This window comes from Petaurus breviceps, unplaced genomic scaffold (assembly GCF_028583685.1).
Source record: "Petaurus breviceps papuanus isolate PSGF00001 unplaced genomic scaffold, PetGlider_PUasm1.0 188, whole genome shotgun sequence".
In the NCBI taxonomy this organism is placed as follows: Eukaryota; Metazoa; Chordata; class Mammalia; order Diprotodontia; family Petauridae; genus Petaurus; species Petaurus breviceps.
In genome coordinates this window covers 2,431,598-2,453,270 of record NW_027185804.1, presented here as the reverse complement: position 1 = coordinate 2,453,270, position 21,673 = coordinate 2,431,598, and the positions used below count along the sequence as shown (strand labels likewise).

Here is a 21,673-nt window from a genome sequence, read left to right as displayed (position 1 = left end):
TGCTTAAGGGAGAATTTCTGACCCCTGAAACTAATGGACTTTTCCCTTGCTTTCTGTTAGAAAAATGCTTTTCCTCATCCCCTTACCTGGGATGACATGAAGCTTTGCCTACAGTCATTAAAACAGTGAGTTTTAAAGTCAACTGGTGTTTCATAAGATGCCAAATAACCAACAGTCCATATTAGTTTTTCCCAGAGGGCAGAGTCAGGTGCCTTTGTGAACAAGGGAATCCTTCATGAACAGAAGTGTCAGTATTTAAGGTTAACTAAACTCTTCCAGTTTGGAGGCAAGGAACAGCCTTACCTGGATAAGGGCATGACCCTGAAGCCAGGGAGGAGAAAGGCCAGGATTTGCTGAAGGAACCAGATCCTACCCCCATACCAAGAGCCCCTCAGAATCTTTTTCCCCCATGATTTATTCCTTCTCTAACGCTGCCCCCAAAGAGAGGGCAGAGTGCTGGTGGGAAGCCCCCTCTCTGGATACATGTTCCCAGAAGACCAGGAATCTAGATTAAAAGAATTAGAAAGGTAGGTTTGGGGGTACAACTGTATATTTAGAAAACTAGATATCATTTACATTTGCATTTCTCAATTTACACTTTTGAAAATAGTTTCAAATAAAGTTATGATAACGGAACCACTGTTCAGATTCTGAACAGGGAGCAGAATCCTTCATGGTCTGAACATACACAAGTCCTCCTAATAGCTGTTCTTTGGCTACCGTCTTTCTGCACAGAGGAGGTATGGTAGTGGCTGCAATGTCATGCCTAATTTGGGTTTGAGATTCGGAACTACCCCAGGTGGAAAATGCAAGTGGAATCGCTGAAGCAATGATGTAAAGAACAAAAACATTTCCATCCTAGCCAGCTGTTCTCCAAGGCAATGTCTTCTTCCTAAGTTGAAGGGGAAAAAAAAAATCAGTCTTTTCCCAAGATCAAACAATTGATGCCTCCCCCCCCCTTAACATATATATCATTAAACTAGAAGCACCTACTGTGTGCCAGGCCCAGCTATCAAGGGAAGAAAGGTGCTCTGGCAATAGTGGCAGACACTGTGGCCAGACCTTCAAGCCCCGCTTCTCAGGGTCCTTAGCGTGACTGCAGGATTGCAGATACTCCTCCCCCAGAGGCAGCAAGAGATCGCCCTGGCGAGGGCAGCGTGCTCCAGAGCTGCTCCATCATGGGGCTTCTCCTTTGAGCTGTGTCTGTTCTACTGATACAAGATGAGCCCGTTTCCATGTCAAGACTCACATGGACAATTCCTAAACAGACCATAAGGCTGTGCATTCACTCAGTTAACTGTTTTCTAGTAGTGCAGCTAGTTCAGGGAACATGGTGAAGAGAATATAGGATGGGAATCTGATTCTGCTGCTCCTTTACTGTGTGACCTTGGGTGAGTCTTGCCCTCTCTGGGACTCAGTTTCCCTAGTTGTTAAATGATGATCTTTTCTCAATCCCCATTCTTCTTGACCTGACACTGTTGGTCACTCTCTGGTCCTTGATACTCTTCTCTCTGGGTTTTCAGGACACCCCTCTCTCCTGGTTCTTTTCCTACCTATCTGACCACTCCTTCTCTGATCCTGCTTTAGCTCACACCCTCTAAGCATAGGTGTCCCTCAGATTCTGCCCTGGGCCCCCTTTTCTTTTCCCTTAACGAGGGTGATTTTGCCAGCTGCCTCAGATCTAATTATCATCTCTGTGCTGATGATTCTCAACACAGCCTTTCCTGGCCCAGTGTCTCTGCTTCAATCTTGTATCTCCAGCTGCCTTTCAGACATCTCCAACGGGACGACCAGTAGACACCTTAAACTCAATATACCTAAAACTGAACTCGTTATGTCCCCCCAACCCTCCCTTCCTCCTCTCTTCCTTATTACTAAGGGCAACGCCATGGTCCCAGGCCCCCTCAGGCTCACAGGCTGGACTCCTCACTCTCTCTCACCCCCCCCCCACTGCCCAATCCAAGGTGTTGCTGAGGCTTGCTGATCTCACCTTTGCAGCTTCTCTCCTTTGACAGTGGCCCCCCTCTGGTGCCACTTCACCTCCCGCCTGGGTGAAGTAGCTATGGCTACTGCCATAGCCTGCTGTGGGTCTGCCTGCCTCAGCCCTCTCTCCAGTCCTCCATTTAGCCACCAAGATTATTCATCTTCCTAAGGCCCAGAACTGGCCATGTCACCCCACTATTCAGTGAGCTACAGAGGCTCCCTCTCATCTCCTGGAACAAATACAAAATGCTCTTTCTGGTGTTCAAAGTCCTCCATAGCCTCGTCCCCTCCTGCTTTTCCAGGCTCCCTACCTCTTCCTCCTCACCCTGCAATCCTCTATTCGGTGACAGGGGCCTCTCTGGCCTCTCTGCTCTGGGCATTTTCTCTGGTCTCCCCCCTAACTGAATGCTCTTCCTCCTCACCTCTGCCTGTTAACTTTCCTAGCTTCCTTGAAGTAGGTCCCAATCCAACTAAAACCCTAATTTTTTTTTTACAGGAAGCTGTTCCCAGTCCCTTTTAGTTCCAGCCCCTTCTGTCTGTTATCTCCTATTTATCCTATAGATAGCTTGCTGTGTGTGTTTGCATGTTGTCTCACCCTTTAGATTGTAAACTCCTTAAGAAATGTCTTTTGCCTCTTTCCGTATCCCCAATGTTTAGCACAATGCCTGCCACACAGAAGGAACTTAACAAAAGTTTATGATTGACCGATGATCTCCACAGTCCTCTCGGTTCTTACTCAGGGCTGCTCAGGAGCGCAACGAATAGAGAGCTGACTTTGGGGCCAGGAGGATCTGAGTTCAAATCCTGCCACAGGCACTTACTACCTGTCACTTTAATCCATTTCAGTTTTCACATCTGTAAGATGGGGGTGATAATAATACCATGTTTCCCCAATAATAAGCCACTGTCTTATTATTTTTTTTTTGAAAGAAAAACACCAGAGGGCTTATTTTCAGGGGAGGGCTTATGTTGTCCTGCCTCAGCTCTCCTCTGCAGCACTGCTCTCAATGGCGCCAGCAAGCATTGGGGAAGAACAGGATGACGCGCTCACTGCTGCAGCTCTGATTGGATGCAGCTCAGAGCGTGGCGTGCGTTTCACCCGGGGGGGGGGAACGGTGCATACAGAGGGTACCGTAATGTAGCGTGTAGCGCAGGGGATCACCTTCACTACAGTAGCAATCTCAATAGGGCTTATTTTTGGGGGAGGGCTTATTTTAGAGGAATCTTACACAGTAAGGGGAGGGCTTATTTTCGGGATAGGTATTATTATCGGGGAAACACGGGTAGTGCCTTTCTCCCAGGATTGTTGTAAGAATAAAGAATAAAATGATATATTGTCTGTAGAGTGCTTTTCAAACTTTAAAGTGCTCTATAAATGCCAGTGATGATGATGATGGTGAGAATGAATTGCTAAGAACCCTGCTACTACTATTACTATGACCAGCACCTGTTCCTTGAATGCGTTAGGAATGACAGAAAGCTTTCTTCACAATAACTGAGGGATGGAGGAGTGCAATTACATTTGCTCCAAAAACCACCTTAACTACATTTCAGAAATGATCCCATTCATCATTTCTTTGGCCATTCGAGAAGCAGCTGGGTGTGGCTCTTTCCTAGTGAAGGTCAGCAGCAAAGCTTCTTGCTACAGAGAGTCCCAGAGACCCTCACACCCAGGGTGACCTTACCTAGTGAGAAAGGAATCAGCGCTTCCTTCTTAACAAACTGTCCGTGGCTGTCCAGGAATCGCTCCGGATAGAACACTTCTGGATCTTTCCAGTACTTTTTGTCAAAGTGAACAGAATAAAGATTTGTAATGACTGTGGTGCCCCGAGGAATAGAATAACCACGTACAACCGTGTCTTGAGAAGTTGCATGGAAAATGCCCAGTGGGACTATATTACAGAATCGCAAAACTTCATGCAAAACTGCCTCAGTAAATGGCATTTGGGATTTGTCCTCCAAGGAAGGTGTCCTATCGGGACCCACAATTAAATCAATCTCTTTGTGAACTTGCCCTGTTAGAGAAAAAGGGTGCAAGTTATTAGACAACTGTTAAAATCATAAAGTTTTACATTACTTTGACCTCAAATGTAAAGAAGCCCTTTGTAACCTGAGATTGAAGATATTGATGGACAGCCCTGAAAATATTCTAATTATATGGATTTCAGGCTGATGCTCCCAGACAGACTCTTCTTCCTTTTGTTTCCCTATCTGTTAAAAGGGGATATTGGAACAGATGACCTCTAGCTATAACTTCTGTGCTGACAAGCACAATTAAAATGTACTCCCTAGAATCAATGGCCCTCCTAGGTGTTATTCTGGGCTGCCATTTTTCCTAGTAAGGTCTGGTACACACAAATACAGCTCGGTTAGATTTTAAAACAGTAACAGACCCTGAAGGGGAAATGTTATATTTTGGGAGAAAAAAGACTATCATACTGTGTGTCTTCCTCAGTTAGGACCACATTTAGACTATATTTTGGGAAACAGCTTGGAATGTGGATACTACATTGAAGGTTTAGAGGCATCTCTTCCAACTCCCTCATTTGACAATTGAGGAAACAGGTCCAAAGAGATTAAATGACTCACCCAAGGTCACACAGGTAAACGTGTGAGTCCCAATCAAGTGCCTTTCCTTGGCAGATGATTTCTCTGCCACTCCCACCTCCATAAAAGTGGTCCCAAAGTTCAAATAGATTTCTTACCCTGAATGTTAGGATAAAGGCCCATAAAAAGAACTGCCCATCTTAGTACATTGGTGGTTGTTTCTGTTCCAGCGATGATGAGCTCCCCCACAGTGAAAATCAGGTTTTCCTTAGAGTATGTGGAGCCAGGGTCATTTCTCCCTTTATCCATCTCATCTAAATATGCATCTACAAAATGCTGAGGTGAGTGCGGTTTCCTATTGGCAGACACCTTTTCAATAATTCGAGAGAGAAAATCATAGACCACAGCTGCATTCTTAAACAGTTGTTGGTGTTTCCCAAAAGGGAAGATGCCAATCCAGGGGAAAGAATTGTATAAGAAGACAGAGGCGCTGGCAGCCAACTCCACATTCTTACTAAAGATCTCAATCATGTGCTGAAACTCCGTATCTTCATAGGAAAAGCGTTCTCCAAAAATAATCATGTTGGTGATGTTTGAAACCGCATTTGTTATCAACTGCTTAAGGTCAAAGGGTTCGCCTTTATAGGTGTCGACAGCCTCGATGAAGCACTTGGCTTCTTCGGCAATTTTGGATTCAAAGGACTTCTGGCCAGAGCCAAAACAGTGGAAGCTGTTCACAGCTAGCCTTCGGTGGTCGATCCAGCCCCGGCCGTACATGGCATTGAGCAAACCTACAGGCAAGACTGGACCAATTATCCCCATTGCCCTCTCATCCTGACCCAGCTCCGACTAGCCACTATACTGAAACTAGATCCCCAGTGTTCCAGACCCAGATGGAGACAGAACATTCCCTCCAGTGGGAGGCTTGGCAGATTCAAGCCTAAAACTGTCATTTCTCTCCCAAACCAACCTCTTCCTCTGGCTACTGTAGCTCTGAGGTTCCCCAACCAACCTCACAGTCACTCAGGCCCAAAGCTTCAGAGATGTCCTGGACTCCTTCCCTGCACCCACCATAAGCAGAGGTGCTAGGTTGCTGACACCCGCCACTACACTCTAGGTGTCTGTTTTCTCTTGTTTCCATGCCCTCATCTGTTCCCACCTGCCTTAAGTCTCTTCCTGCTCTGACTACATATATAACCTCCCAAAGCCTAGCTCTGATCACTTGTTAACGCACAGACAGTGGTTTCTGCATAAGGAATAAAGTAAAAATTCACTGGCCTGGTGTTTAAGGTACTCCCCAGTCTGGATCCAATCTTCCCTTTTCACCTTAACTTACTCCATGCCATTTCTTTCTTTCTTTTTTTTTTTTTTTAAAGCAATCCAGGTTAAGTAACTTGCTCAAGGTTACATGGCCAGTTATTTCTGGGTGTGGTGCTAAGTATCCGAGCCCGGATTTGATCCAGGTCATCCTGACACTGGAGCCAGTGTTCTTACTCGCTGAACCACCTGGCCGCCCCTGCTCCATGCCTTTTCACAAACTCAGCCAGGCCCAGAATCATTCTCTATTTCATTCTGACTCTCCCATCTTTCCACCAGTGGATTTCCACCTCTGCTTATGGAAATCCTTCCTTTTCTTGAAGGCCTAGCTGATATGCCATGTCCTCCAGGAATCCTATTCTGCTTCCCTGAAGTTGTTGTTGCCCAGTCAAATTTCTTAAAATACTTCCTTTTTACTTCCTGTTCCGTCTGCACAACATTATTTGCATACATGTAATTTCCTCTATTAGAAAAGAAAATGTTCCTGAAGGACATGGCCCATGGTCTCTCCATCGTATTAAAGGGGCTTAATAAATGTTTGTTGAACTGAATTAAATGATCTGTTTTCCTTTAGAGAGCTAGGATAGTCTAAGATGAAGAATGGATAATAATTCTAATACCACTTTAAATGATTCTTAGGGATTATGAAGAAATTGATCTACATCATGTGTTCTCATACTGACAATAACCCCATTAAGAAGGTTGTATAAATATTATTTCCATTTCCCACACAAGGAAACTACAGCTCAGAGAGGGTGCCCAAGGTGAGAGAGAGAGGAAAAAAGCATTTATAAGGCACCCCCACAGGCCCTGCACTAAGCCTTCCACAAATATCTCATTTGCCCAAGTCTCTATGTGCAGGATATTTTGGGTTTTGAATGGCATAGATTGTGTTTTCTCAAACAGAATGATGCCTGAAATTGGCTTTAAGATATTTTAATAAGTCCTTAATAGTTGAAAATATACGTACCTCCCATTTTGGTCAACTTCTTGAACAAAGGGAGAGCAGGTCTGTCTGCAAAAACTTCACCTTGATGAACAAGACATTCTTTTACTACATCATAGCCATTCAGGACCACAGTGAACAAACCTCCGAGATCTAAACTGAAAATCTTTGGGAAGAGAAAAAGAAGAAAAGAGAAGAATTTAAACAAGAAATCTGGGGAAAGATCACTAAGGAAATCTCTATATTCCTTTCTAGGCCTTATCAGAGTCTAAATTATTATCCAGAAGTACAATGGTTGCCTTTCCAATCCTCAGTAATCAACCAGTCAGTATTGATGGAAAGAGGTGAGGTCTCAGGAGGACCACAAAGGCTTCCTCTCTGCTGGGCCCTGCACCAAGCTCGGCCTCCTCACTGGCTCTGGGTCTGGAGTAGTACCTGGCTTAGTGGGCAGGAGAGAGTTGGGGTGCTGCCTCTGACTGGGGGTACCTCACACAAGTCATTCAGGCCAAACTCTGTAAAATGGAGGGGTGGCGGGGGGTGGAGGGGGTTGGAACCCCTGCCAGAAGTCTGCCCCAGGGTGCTCTATGTCAGTGAGAGGTGCCTTACTTGTTATTCTGACCTGGGCAAGAGGAATTCTGAGATCCCTTCTTATTTCTCATTTCCATACACAGCTGAACTTTTTTTTTTTTTTACTAATGACCTGTTTGCACAGATTTTTATTTTGATTATCATTATTTCATCATTACCTATTTACTAATGTACCTGAATGTACAGGTTTCACACCCACTCTTAATACTAACTCCCCTTTATACACAGTGCTTCAGTCCACTTTCTTCACAACAGTCCTAGGAGGCATCAGATAATAAAACATCAGCAGTGAAGCTGGTGGCAGGGCCAGCCCCTGCATGGAGGCTCCTTGTGGGGTCTAGCAAAACTTGCTACCTCTATTGACAGACAGTGGTGACCATCCTTGGTAGGTATTTAAAAGGCCTTTCATTTATAAGCCACTTGACTTCTAAGTGTGGTTTTTAACTGTGTGTAATCAATTATGATTTTAACTACAATCCATCAATCTTCTAATTCCACTCTACAATCAAGAAATCGATGCCCCCTTGGCTGATTGGCCTTTCTCGGGTCACTAACACACTATTGAATGATAAGCAGTAGGACATGATCAGAAGGCAGCCACCCTACTTGCCAAACACAGAAATCCTCATGTTACAGCCACAGGTTTGGAGGGTACCAGGCCTGCTCATGCTCCACAGCCTTTCGTGTTAGCAACTTCGTAAATCTTGGCTAATCAGTGACTCTGGAACATGTCTATTTTCAATTAGTATCTAAATCATGTCATGTCATGTCATACTCTTACATTCCAATAATGTAAGAACAAATGTTCTATCCCAGAGGTGGGGAACCTGCAGTCTTAAAGCCACGTATGGCCTTCTAGGCCCTTGGGTTCAGTTTTTTAATTGGGTCCAAGTTTTACAGAACAAATCCTTTTATGAAGGGGATTTGTTCTGTGAAGTTTGGATTCAGTCAAAGGGCCACGCTTGAGGACCTAGAGGGCTACATTTGACCTTGAGGCTGCAGGTTTCCCGCCCCTGTTCTATCCTCTCTTCTTGTGTGGCTTCAAGATTTCTGAACTGCTTTAAATATTTCTATTTTACAATTTTCAAAACACTGCCACATCTCCTGTGTGCCTCACAATAACTCTGTGGCATAGTAAATACCAGAAATATGTTCATTTATGTGAGGAAATTGGTGCTTAGACAAGTTAAGCAACTTGGAAAATCACTTTAGTGGCTGAACGGGGGATGGACTGGAGTGGAAAGAGCCTTGGGGCAGGCAGACCCCCGGCCCCCCAGCAGCTGTTTCAGTAGCCTAGGCATGAGGTGCTGGGGGCCTGCACCACAGCGGCCCTAGCTCTAGGCCCATAGCCTTGAGCCTGGACCTGGAGGCCAGCGCCCACTTCCACAGACGTTTCACAGATTTGCTCGGTAAGGAGTTCTTCTACAGGTGACTTACAGTGGCAGTCAAGTCTCTGGGTTAGAAATACCCAAAGAAATAGAAAATGACTATGTGGCGGTGTGGGATACATGCTTGCTTAGAGACCAGCTATTTATTCCAACTCCCAGATTTTATGGATTTTGAAACCAAGGCCCTCGCCCAAAGGTCACACAGGCAGCAGAACCTGGCTTGAAGCCAGGCCCTCTGATGACAATAAATAAATACAAGGCAATTTTCACTAGATCACACTGTCTTCTTTAGTTACACCACCACTCATCCTCTAATGGGATTTTCTAAAACATCAAAGTGGAGCTTCCTTCACTTTGGTTTCATACAAAATTGATACCCGAGGAGAAAACATGCCCACGTCACCCTCTCCAGCCACGGCGGAGTGGCCCTGCTGACCTCCACTCTCCTGTCTCCAACTGCCTTTCAGACATCTTGAAATGGACATCCAGCTCCCAAGCCAGCAATCATTCCGGACTCCTCACTATCTCTCACCCCCCTATCTAAGCAGATGTCAAGGCTCGTCCATCCTGCCTGTGCAGCGTCTCTCGAATATGCCCCCTTCCCTCCACCAAAGCTGCTGCTTTCATCACTTCACACCTGGATTACTACAATAGCTGCTGGTGGCTCCACCTGCTGCAAGCCCCTCCCTGTTCCAATCATTTAATAACTGTTTTTTGATTGATTGATGATCACCACCAATGGCGAAGCCCACCGCCTGCCTGAAGCAGCCAGGTGACCTGAGGGACAGGGGGTGACAAAAATGCCAGGCAGCTCACACCACTTGGCCACCTCCTTCAGCTACAGTATCTCTTCAGGCCCCGGTGGAATCAGCCCAGGTCTCTAAACCCGAGAACCCCAGGAGCAGCAGTAACCACCAGCCATGCCTCCATCCATTATCCACCAGAGAGAAGAGGGGACCTGGCTGCCACCCTCCGCAGGTGCTGCAGCCCCAGCTCTGAGGGCCCCCAAAGAAACCACCAAACCCCTGGCACTGTCAAATGGTTCAGTATCAGGAATGGATGTGGCCTGATCATTGGGAGGGACATTAAAGAAGGTGACCGACTGTCAGCTTTACCTGGCATGGGCCGGCATGGGCCACTGGACCTTGGCATCTGATTGATCGCTGAAGCTTCTTATAGTCTACGTTGTCTACACCGCCCCCCCCCCAAGAATGAGATCAGGCAGTATCTTGCTTTTCTAGCTGCACCCCAGTACTTTGAATAATGATTTACACAAAGTAAGCACTTAATAAATCCCTTCCTTCTTCCTTCTCATTTCTCCCTCCCTTTCTTCCCTCCCTCCCTTCTTTCCTTCCTTTCCTCCTTTCTATCCATTCATTCCTTCCAATTACAAGTTTCAAACAATATAATGTTATTCATTAACTCTCCCAGCTATGAGTGAACTCTCCCTTTTTACATCTCTCCCACTACTCTAAGCAATTGGACCTCCCCTTACTTAATAATAATAGCTAACATTTATACAGTACATACTACAAATGGGGTCCCCAAGAGGGGGACACAACTGAAAACACAACAATAAAATGGGACCCCTTTTGGAGTTTTCTTGGCAAAGATACTGAATTAGAGTGCCATCTCCTCCTCCAGCTCAATTTACAAATGAGGAAGCTGAGGCACACAGGGATAAGTGACTTGCCCAGGGTCACACAGCTAGTAAGTTCTGAGGCTGGATTTGAACTGGGTCTTCCTGACTCCAGGTCCCTAGCCCTCTCCACTTTGACACCTAGATGTCCCCGATTCCTAATCCTATTTTTCAGTGTATGAACACTATGTATAACTGATTAGAATTAGGAAGAAAGCTAGAAAGAGAAAAAGAAAGGAAGAAAGGAAGTGAAAGAAAGAAAAAGAAAGGAAGAAAAGAGAAAGGAGGAAAGAAAAAAGGAAAAAAAGAAAGGAAAGAAAGAAAAAGAAAGGAAGACAGAAAAAAGGAAGGAAGGGAAAGAAAGAAAAAAGAAAAGGAAGGAAGGAAAGAAGGGAAAGAAAGAAAAAGGAAGGAAGGAAGGAAAAAGAGGAAAGGAAGGAAGGGAGGAAGGAGAGAGCTGAGGGTGGGGGCCCTGGCTGGGGCCCCGGCTCACACCCTGCGCTGCACAGACCAGAGACGTCGGATTAACCATTAACCCCGAAGCTCCAAAGTCCGGGCGGGCGGTGGTGAATAGGGGTAAGGGGGGGGGGGGAGGGTGGTGACCAGCTGTGACGATGCAGGTGCTGAGTGGGCAACTGGACGCCGGGGGGAGAGGACGTGATGGCCGCAGGGATGGACGCCCGGAGAGGGGTGGTGATCGCCGCAGCGGCGCAGGTCGGGCCTCGGCAGTCTTCGGCCTCCAGGGCCGCGAGCCGGCAGGCCTGGCGGCGGTGCCGGTGCCGGGACGCGGCGCGGGGGCGGTACCTGGCCGTGCACGTGGCTCTGCTGCTCCATGTAGACGTGCGGCAGCTGCGCAGAGGCGGCGAGGGAGAAGATGTTGCCGACGAGCGGCAGCCCCGCGGGGCCCGGGGGGAAGCTGGCGGGCCGCTTGGGCCGCAGCAGGAGCAGGAGCAGCAGTAGCAGCAGCAGGACGAAGCCGACCAGCGCGGCAGCCCCCGGCGTCCCGGCGCCCCCAGCGCCCCCACCGCTCCCGCTAAGGACCCGCATGGTCACAGCTCCGCGCCATCCTTCCCGCACCCCCTCACCCTGGGCCGTCCAGGCCCGGCGCCCCGCTCCTATTGGCCTACGTTCCGTGACGTCACGGCTCGGCGCCTCCCACTGGCTGCCGGCCCGGAGCGGTTACTAGGTGACCGAGGCCACCGCCCCTCCACCGGCCCCGGCTGGACACATTGCCTCCTCCTCGAGGGCGGGCTCTGCCGTTAGCCTAGGGTCCAGCACACTGTAGGCGCTTAACGATTACTTATTAATGGACAAGTAGTAGTTCCCCCATTTTACAGACGGAGGATGGGTTACACAGCCAGTAAATGGACTCCAAGCTTTCGAACTGAAAGGGACGTTGGCGCTTCTCCAATTGCTCACGGGGCAATTTGGAAACCCCCAGAAGCAAGGGAACTTGTCCCAGGTCACACCGCCAGCGGTTTCTAAAGAGCTGAGCAAGGATTCGAGCTCGGGTCCAAATCCCTACGATGCTCTAGCCTTGCTTCCTGCATCGCTGAAGATGCCCGCCGACTTATGCCTCGCTGGTCTTCCAGGTGATTTTCCCCGACGTCCTGTCGGGCTCGAAGGCTGGGTGACATCTGTGTGTCTCCCAAAGCGCTCTCTTCCCCAACCATTCCTCCCAGCCGCGACAGAGCACTTACTCTTCCTTCCCACACTGGCAAGTCTCAGCTACGGAACCAAGAGGATTTGTTTTTTAAGAAGAAAAAGATTTCGAGGAAATGTCCTGTTTAAATTGCAGCTCTTTTGAGCTAACAGGACCAGACTGATGAATTAATTCAAAAGGAAGGAGCAGAGCGAGAAAGAGGAGGGGTTTGAAACCTACATTCTGGGGCAGGGGTGGGAGTGGGGGTGGAGGGGGATTAGTCGGAGGATTGTTTAGTTTAAAAAATGCTTTGGATCCTGTCTTTGTCCTGTTGGCTTCTCATCTATCTGTCCTTTGGAGAGCAAGTGATTTTCTTTTGGCATAATTACCCTCCACAGGTGATGCCATTTCGGCTCATCTAAATTCCAGTTAGCCCCTGAGTAGTGTTTTGACAGGGAGGTCAAGCTATCGGTCATTAATTCATCCAAACTGGAAAACAATACTTACTGATTTTGTCATCAGGTGTATTTTGGGAAACTAAAACATGACTTCCTTTAGTGTCAAAATCTCAGTACTTTCGGCAGTTTGACTCTAGTTTCTAATTATTAGGTAAATGTTATTTAGAATCAGTCATCCTACTGTGTGCCGTTCACTGTACTAAGCACCAGGGATACAGATATAAGCAAAGAAAAGAGAATTTCTTCCCTTCAGGGGTTTACAGGAAAGGAGACAATAACTCAGGAGAGACAGCTGAAAAGGGTGAAGGGGGAGAGGGTACCCAGAGAGGATATGATGGGGAAGTCCTGAAAGTTAGCCACACAGCCAGAAGGGGAATGAAGCATGACTGGCCTGGGCCTGTCCCCAAAATGAAGGCCACGAAAGGGACTCACCTATATAAGAAGAGGGTTTGGCGGAGGAATGTTCAAGGGTGAGAAGACCTCAGGTAAGAATACAGCTGAGTCATGGCTGTGACAGCCAGAAGGGGAATTGCTCCAGGGGCCCTCTAACCATCAATCCCCCCCTATTCCCATCCTTGAGGCAGCTAGCTGAAGGGAAAAGGAGCTACATAAAATCACAGCTCTATATCATTTTAGAGATAAAAGGATATTGTCTGGGGACATGCTGTCCTCATTCCCCTCTCCCCACCCCACCCCTACGCAAAAGGCAGAATAAGACATTTCAAATAGAGCCAATGTGAAAACTCATTTTGCTTGATGATATAGACTCGTTACAAGGGTCATTGAAGCATTTTTTTTAACGGAGAGGTTAGAAGAGAAGAAAGGCCAGAAAATCTTAGAAAGCCACAGGTTAATTTTGCTACATTGTTGTTCGTCCTTCCTTCTCAAAGAGGACAATGACATCAGGGAGGTGATGCCATGACATGCAAGTGAATTGTATTTTAAGTGAGGCAGGGCTATACAAAGTCACTAACCTTACTCTCTCCTCTGGAGCCATCTGAGTCCAGTGGCAAGATATGGATCAGGATGACTGGAGAAGACCCTGGATACAAAGGGAGACCTTGGCCCTTTTAAGCTAGACCTTTCCCAGGTCTTGGTTTAATTGAGGCAACACCCATTCAGTGATTAAGGCCTGATGTCATTGGTCCTCTTCCCTCTGTCTACATAGGATATCACAATTTTGCTATAGATTTAAAAATAAAAGCATGTTATACATGCTAGAGATCTGCAACTTTGCATATACTCCTCTGTTTCTGTTTTATGATGATTATGTGAATGCTAATTCTGTTTGGTTTTTAAATTGGGAATAAAAATATATTTTTTTAAATTTTGAGAAAAAAAATAAAAATACTACTTCAATCTGGTAGGACTTATGGGCCTACACCTAGAAGTTCCCAGGCTTCATGAGACTCATGTTCCAGGTTGATTTTCCCTTTTAAACTATATAAAAATGTTTGGGGGGGGGGAATAGGCTAATTTGCCTAGTTTGGAGCCGGTCTATGACTGTACCAATACTAAATATGTTTTCAATATTGTTGCGCTTCTTAAAGTAATTGTCTTTCTGTGTGTCTCACAGAATAGCCCTGGCAGTGACTTACATATAGTAGGTATTTAAAGTTTTTGAATTAATTTGATTTGAAGAGTCTTCTAGTATTACCTACAGAATCTCCAATGTTTGACAGATTCAGTAGGCAAATTATTAACTCAGAATACTATATTTTGTTGTTCAGCCAGTTTTCAGATTTGTCTGTGAGCCAATTTGTCGTTTTCTTGGCATTTGCTTTGCTTTGTCTTTTCCTTCTCCAGCTCATTTTACAGATGAGGAAACTGAGGCAGGCAGGGTTAAATGGCTTCCCCAGGGTCACACAGCTAATAAGTATCTGAGGCCAGATTTGAACTCAGGAAGAGGAGTCTTTCTGACTCCAGGCTCAGCATTCTATCCATTGTACTACCTAGTTGCCCACAGTTAAATTTCCTCCATTATAAAAATGAATACAACCCATTTTCCTTGCCAATGAGTTCAATGACCTGGTTACTTTTTGTAAGTTATGTTTTACTAGTGAGAAATTTGCTTTGATCCCATCCTGTGGAATATTCCTAATTTGTTCCCATTCAGTGGCCAGGAGATTAGCTATATTCCCAGAGAGATTATGTCCTTAGCACTGTGGTACCTTTTAAATAATTCATAGATCTTCCCCTTTTGTTTAGATGGCAGCCTTCCCCAGAGTATTGGCAGCCTGGAGAGTTGCATCATGGTCTAATGGACTTGGGGGTCAGAAAGCTCAGGTTCTAGTCCCAACTATAACAACAGCTGCCACTTCACATCTTGACTTCAGTTTCCTCATTTGTAAAATAGGGATGGTAATACCTCATAGGGTTGTTATACTTTGTAGAAAGTTCGAGTTGTCATTGTGATAAAGGTTCCCCATCTTTGCTCCTCTCCCCAAATTCCACCAATAGTGGATTCATTCCTTTGGGTTAAGCATTTCTCTCCTAAGGATTCACTTTTTAAATTCTAAACACTTCAGAAAGGGAAACACACAAAGTCCCTGACATTCAGCACAAGTTTATCAGATGATTGTTTTCCCTCCTAGATGAGAATAAGGTTATTGGGGAAGGGGGAAAGGCTAAGTTGGGAGAGAGCAGTAAAATGTAAGAGGGTGTTTGTATGTGGAGGGGAGGCTACAGGCAGAGAAAGCAGTGCACCTGAGACAAACGCCAAATTACTTAGCAATCTTGTTTGGAGGAGGCAGTATTCAGGGCAACAAGCATGGTACATAGGATACTGGGTCAAGAGGACCCAGATTCAAGTCCTATCTTGGGCACTGTGTGACCCTAGACAAGTTGCTTCACATTGATTTGATTTGAGGAGTCTTCTAGTACTATCTAAGGGGTATTTGATGTTTGATGGATTCAGTAGGCAAATTGCTGGACTCACCATATTACATTTCTGCCATAATAAAAATAAACACAACGCATTCTCCATGCCATTGAATTCATTTAGCTGGTTGCTTTCTGTAAGCTATATTTCACCACTGAGAAATCTAATCGGATTCCATTTTATGCAATATTCCTATTTGTACTCTCAGGTGAGATAATATCTGAGAAGCTCTTAACATAGTGCCAGACACAGACCAGATACTTCTTCTCCCCCAATCCCTGGTGCCTCAGTTACCTCATCTGTAAAAAGAGGGGTTTGGCTTCCATAACCTCTAAGGTTCCTTTCAGCTCTAAATCTATGGTCTTATGACTAGGAAAGGGAGACAACCATGGCATCTTCCTGTTCTCCTTTTCATCCATTGTTCTAACATAGAAGTCATATTCTAAAACCATAGTCCTAGAGCTGGAAGGAACTTCCAAGGCTTTCTGACTTTGGTATTTTTACGGAGGGGGGCTCTAAAGCCAGGAAAGGGAAGTCACATTCAAGATCCCAGCTAGGACCTGAACAAGGTTGTTTGACTCAATTCCCATGTGGCATTATTATACCCAGAAGAGGGTGAAGCATATAGAACAGGACAGAAAGCAAAAGAAACTTGGAGTTTCCCCAGCAGCACTCTGATGCCCAGCATCAGTGATGAAGAGGAGGGTGAGAGTTTCCTTTTTCTTACAAGGGCTTAGTCAGTGATATGGGGGTAATTGTTCGGAATTCCATTCCTGGATGATTGATATTGGGCAAGTGCTCTTCCCTCTTTGGGCGTCCTCTGTAAAGTAGGGAGTTGGATCGATAACCTGGAAGGTGCCTTCCAGTGAGCAGTGCCTTGTTAAGGGTGCTGAATTTGGGGTCAGAGGACGGCTCTTCAATTCAAAGCTGGACTTTGTCCCAGCTAACCAGCCTTTCTGGGTCTTCATATGCATTTCTCAGAAATGAGGGGCAAGAGTAGCATTAAGGGTTGAGAGCAGGCTTCAAATACCACCATATTGTCATATTGATTGTATGACCCAAGGGAAACTCATGGAACTACTCCATAAGCTGGCCTGGAAATGGACCAGAAGGTTCTGCTCTGTACTGGAGGAGGGAATCACAAGCCCTGACCAAAATAAGGGGGTTGGACTGGATCACAGGGTCTTAACCTGGGGTCCGTGACCCCGATGGGGCTTTGGATAGATTACAGAGGTCCTCTGAGCTTGGAAGGGGAAAAAATACATCTTGATTTTCACTAACCTCTGGCTGAACTTGAGTTTTTCCTCTAATTCTGAATGTAAGCAACAAACTACAGTATTACCAACAACTGTAACTTTTCACCAATAGAAACCACAGTTATTTTCCTATCACATTACAATTGTTGCAGATATCTTGAAATATAATTTACATTTATCACTACTTGGAAATTACTGCAGCTCTTGGAAGGCAAACTGGGGAGGCTTTAATTCCATTTGCAACAACATATCTTTATAAATCAGGTTATCAACACTTGTAACTATTCAAAGAAAAACTCAAAACTCAATAGATGTCCATCTGATGTGCATATTGCCGTGTTAAAGACAACTGCACAGTTTAATGTAATTATTCAAGCTAATTAACAATGGCTTTTAAAAATAAAATTTCATGTTAGCTAGCCTATATTTTACAATATCTTGTCTTGCTATTTATTTAATACATTAATAAAGAAGCATATATTACTATATTGTAATTAAAATATTTTGATACCTGCATCTCATAATTAGTTTCCTTGGTAATCCTATATATTTTGTTTTATGCATTTAAAAGCATTCTGAGAAGGTAGCCATAGGTTTCCCCTCATTGCCAGAATTTGTTTCAGGACACAAAAAAGATCCCATTTGAGCTTTAAATTTGTGATCATGTAATCATTCCCTCCATCTCCTCTGAATGTCCCAGCCACAGCAAATTCCCAAAGTGCTAGGGCTGGGGAGGGACAGGCCTCTCTAGCTCCCTGAGTCCTCTTCCCTTCCCCACCCCCTGGAATTGCTGGTCTAATCTGGAAAATAAATCAATCCTTTCCTCAGGTACTTAGGGCTTCAGGTTCTGGGGCCCTTTACATTTTAATTTAAACTGACTGGCAGCATTTGGGTGTTTGAGGGCATTGATTCTTAAGCTTGTTTACCTTCTACTGAAGGCTGTTGTTTTGATTACTGCACATATAACAGAAGGATTTTTCAAAGTGCTGCTGAGATCCCCTGAGAACTTATCTGCAGAAATGAGACATGTAAGAGGTGAAAGAAAAGGAAGTCAATGGGACATCATAACATCTTGGAAATAAGAAGCTGATTGCTTTATAAGTTTCAGTGACTGTTACAGTCACTGGACCTGTGATTTTACTGATATAGGGAATTTCTAGGAGAGGAACTTCTTCCACATGCAGGTTGGCACCTTCTTTCTCTCTCCCTCCTCTTTGTCTCTGTCCTCTTCTCTCTTTATCCCTCCCTTTCTTTTTCCTTCTCTCTCTTTCTCTTTCTATATCTCTGTCTCTCTCTATCCCTCTCCATCTCTCTTTCTCTCTCTGTCTCTCATCACTAAGCTAATGAAATTTTAGGTGTGAATGACTATCATAAAGCGGGTATTTGAAAAGTCAGAGAATACTTGAAGTGGGAGAAATGGAGTCAATTCACTTTCTCTCCCCCCACTCTCACCCTGAAAGCCTTCCCCATTTTTCTACACCTCTCCAAATCATACACAGTCTTCAAATTCCAGTTGGAGTCATATCCCCTACTCCTTTTCCAGAAAACCTTCCATGACTGTTGATTTATCTTTTGAACTTGGAACACTGAATTACAACAGACTGTCTTGGTTTATTCTCTAATTGTGTCATTTCCATAAACAGATTGTGAGGTCCTAGAGGGCAGGGACCAGGTCTGGTGTTTCTTTGTACCTCTCCCAATCGATCGGCACATAGTAGGAGCTCTATTATTCTTATTGCCGAACCAAGCAGCCCTCTGTTCATGTAACCCCAATTTCTACTTGTATGAGCTACTGGGAGAAAAATAGGACATATTTCTATAGAATTAGAGTACTTTCCATGTAATCGTCCTGTTATAAATGTGCTCAGTCTAGGAATAAGCAATACTTGTTGGAGACCCAGGGAGGTTTTCATTATCTTTATTCTGTCCTGAATAGCCTCCTGGAAAGACTACCAAGAATCAGACAAAGGGAAGTCCTTTTATGCTGCTTTCATTCGGATTTCCTCTCTTGTTCCTCCCTTCAGAACTGGGATTGGTCCCAGCTCTTCTGGGTTACAACCTTTCTGATCTGCCCATTACACAGGCTAGTTAAGCATTCTTGTTAATGAAAAGCTGGTGACCATCCCTTGACCCCCAGCCAGTCTGAGCCAGCTTAGCTCAGGCCCCTTCTAAGGGTAAACTTACAGATTTCTTCCAGCTTTATGATTAGATAGGGGGCTCTACCCTTCCTATCTAATCCTGATTTATACCTTCCTGCACATCCTGTGCAGGCTCTGTTTTTGAAACACCCATTGTTCTTATAGAATCTGTGGAAACCAAACTGTCAGCATTTCTCACAGTCCTATGAGACAAGTATCATTGCTCCCATGTTACAGATGAGGGACACAGAGATTCAAGAACTTATGAGACTTGCCCAGGGCTACACAACTATTGTCAGAGATGAAATCTGAACCCAAGTTTCTTGAATCTGACTTCATTTATAATTTCTATACAGAGAGGCCCCTGAATACCAAAGTATTTGTCCTCCTAGTCAAGGGACCAAGCATAGATGGAGGCCTGTTTCCCAAAGGGGATCATAGGTGTGATGCCTTTGTTTTGTGGGCATACAGTCTGCAGGTAGTTGCTGTTTTTCCTTTTCCTTCTTTGAGGGAAAGCAAGGGAGAGGGAATAATTTAAAGTCATTTTCAAAATAAATTGTATTGATACAGTCTTTCAATCTCCCCTCCCCCACTGAACCCTCCCCTAGACAGAAGAAAACAATTAGACAAAAACATCTGTCAAGCACATCTGATGATGTGTACAATATTTTTTCCTAATAAATCCCTTCAACCCTGAGCCCCTCCCTCCATCCTCCCACCTTGTGATCCAGGAGGTATCAGGGAGATTGTTTCCTTATTTGTTTTTAAGAGCGTTAATGCTTTGGCTTTTTCCCCCTTGGTACCAGTTTATACAATTTTTTCTATGTTTCTTTAAATTGATCTTATTTACCATGCCACCACAATACATTCAGAGACAATATTTTGTTTTGCTGCTCCCCAATTGATGTTTACCCTTTATGTTTCCAGTTCATTTATGCTATAAAAAGTATTGCTATGAATATTTTGTTATGTATTGAAACTTGTTTTGGTCTTTGACTTCTTTGGGATTATTTTCCCAGAGGTGGAATTACTCGGCCAAAGGTGATGGACAGTTCAGTGCATTTTCTTATGTGATTTCAAATTGTCGTTCAGAAGAGCCAGACCACTTCACAGTTCCAGCAAAAAGACCAGCATGCCTGTCTGCCCACTGCCAGCATCGACTGACTATTCCCATTTGTTAGCATCTTTGCCAATTCAAATTTGCCTCGAGTCGGACCTCAGCATTGTTTTAATTTGCATTTCTTGTAGTGATGCAGAGCTTATTTTAATGGGATGATTTATAGTTTACAATTCTATTTTTGAAAGAACCGTTACTTTATTGAGTAATGGCTCTGTTGGTATTACATAGTTGTGTCAATTACTTGTATTGACTTTCTCTTCCTTCCTTCCTTCCTTCTTCCTTCTTTCCTTCCTTCTTCTCTTCCTTTTTCTCTTCCTTCCTTTTTCTCTTCCTTCCTTTCTTCCTTCCTTCCTTCCTTCCTTCCTTCCTTCCTTCCTTCCTTCCTTCCTTCCTTCCTTCCTTCCTTCCTTCCTTCCTTCCTTCCTTCCTTCCTTCCTGTCAGGAGTGAGGTGGACAAAAGCCAGGGCCTAATGCTCCACTCTGTTACTATATTGGCTCTGCTTTACTTCATCTCTAGTCTCTTTGATGCTGTGACATTCAGGAGCTCTGCTCATTTGATGGAAAAGATCTTTTTCCTTGACCTTCAATCTGACCCCCAAGCCACATTCCCAGGAGGAAATAGTGCAGCCATAAATCAAGGCATATTAGCCAGGCAAAAGCAAAAGCTGACTGGCCTTCTTGCAAGGGGGCAGAAGAGAGTATTCCCAAAACATTCATTGAATTTTGGAAATGGAAGCAAACTTGAGAAATCTGTGAAGGAGAACTTGGAACTCTGAAACCATGTAGTTCAACCCTCTCATTTTTCAGACAGGAAATGGACAACCAGGAGGTCAAGTGATTTGCCCAAGGTCACTTGGATAGTAAGCAGCAGAGTCAGCATTCAAACCAACTTCCATCACTCCAGAGCTCTCTGTGCTCTTTCTCTGGGTCCACAGCCAAGTCTTACATTTGGAAGATGAGAGGCATAGAGCAGAGTGGGTCAGATGAGTTAAAATATATAAAGCTCTTTGCAAACCTTAAAGTATGGTATAAATTCAGCTAATACTATTACTCGTCATCACCAAGGTCACTTACAAGTTAATAGTGAGGACATGTCTAGAATACAGTCTTCTACCTCTTACTCCAAGCTTTTCTTTATCCTGAATTCATTTTGCCCAAATGTAAGCTTTGGCAAATCTAAAATTTAGACATAGAAAACACTCTATAATCTACAAAAAAATGAGGTTTCCGCATAAGCAAGCAAGCCATAATGTCAAGCTAAAGGAATTAGGATGGGCTTTTTGTTTGCAAGCCTTCCAGCATTTCTCCTCATACTTCCTTATAAACATTACAAAAAAATTGTGTTATTTCCCTATGAATGGTTTTCAACAGAACAACAAAGATAAAAACCCATGTTTTCCAGCTGTAAAGCTATAAATATCCCCAAAGGTCACCCTGGACATGCAGACAATTTGCCTCCTGTCACTGTGTGTCTCTAAGAACCAGCAAAGTCCCAGGAAGGCAGAACTGCTTACCTGTTTCTTTGTGCCAAGCCTGAACCCAGTTAGGAGAGAAGCCTCACATGGCAGGAGAAGGCAGCCCCTAGATTTCTCCAGTTCCTAATAAAAGACCTCAATGGAATAAATTAGTGTCAAGACTGAAATGAAGATTTAATAAGAGGGCATTGAAAGGAACCAAGTCTCTCTTCTGAGCAGCTTGGCATCTGTTTGAGAAAGTGCTTGATTCTGCTTCTTTATAATCAAGGAATCACAAAGTCTTCAAGTTTGAAGG

General features: G+C 44.6%; 1 protein-coding gene across 2 annotated transcripts; it reads right to left on the bottom strand.

The window, feature by feature from the left end:
* Positions 1–532: 532 nt before the first annotated feature.
* On the bottom strand, positions 533–12,292 carry CYP2R1 (cytochrome P450 family 2 subfamily R member 1). Of its 2 annotated transcripts, XM_069091148.1 has the most exons (5): positions 11,213–12,291; positions 6,818–6,959; positions 4,689–5,321; positions 3,669–3,998; positions 533–892 (listed from the first exon to the last, which is right to left on the bottom strand). In XM_069091148.1, exons 1-5 carry the CDS (start codon positions 11,453–11,455, stop codon positions 717–719), a joined length of 1,524 nt encoding a protein of 507 aa, XP_068947249.1. In that variant the 5' UTR covers positions 11,456–12,291; the 3' UTR covers positions 533–716. The 2 variants fall into 2 exon arrangements, with proteins under 2 accessions (XP_068947249.1, XP_068947250.1); XM_069091149.1 differs by lacking the exon at positions 4,689–5,321 and having other exon boundaries at positions 11,213–12,292.
* Between the last annotated feature and the right edge of the window lie 9,381 nt (positions 12,293–21,673).

Excerpts from the sequence above, each read along its gene's own strand:
- CYP2R1 (XM_069091148.1), bottom strand. The coding sequence starts at position 11,455 with ATGCGGGTCCTTAGCGGGAGCGGTGGGGGCGCTGGGGGCGCCGGGACG. Across the intron at positions 5,322-6,817 it reads GAAGTTGACCAAAATGGGAG|GTTTGCTCAATGCCATGTAC; the intron begins GTACGTATATTT and ends TCTTGCCTGTAG. Across the intron at positions 3,999-4,688 it reads CCTTTATCCTAACATTCAGG|GGCAAGTTCACAAAGAGATT; the intron begins GTAAGAAATCTA and ends TTTCTCTAACAG.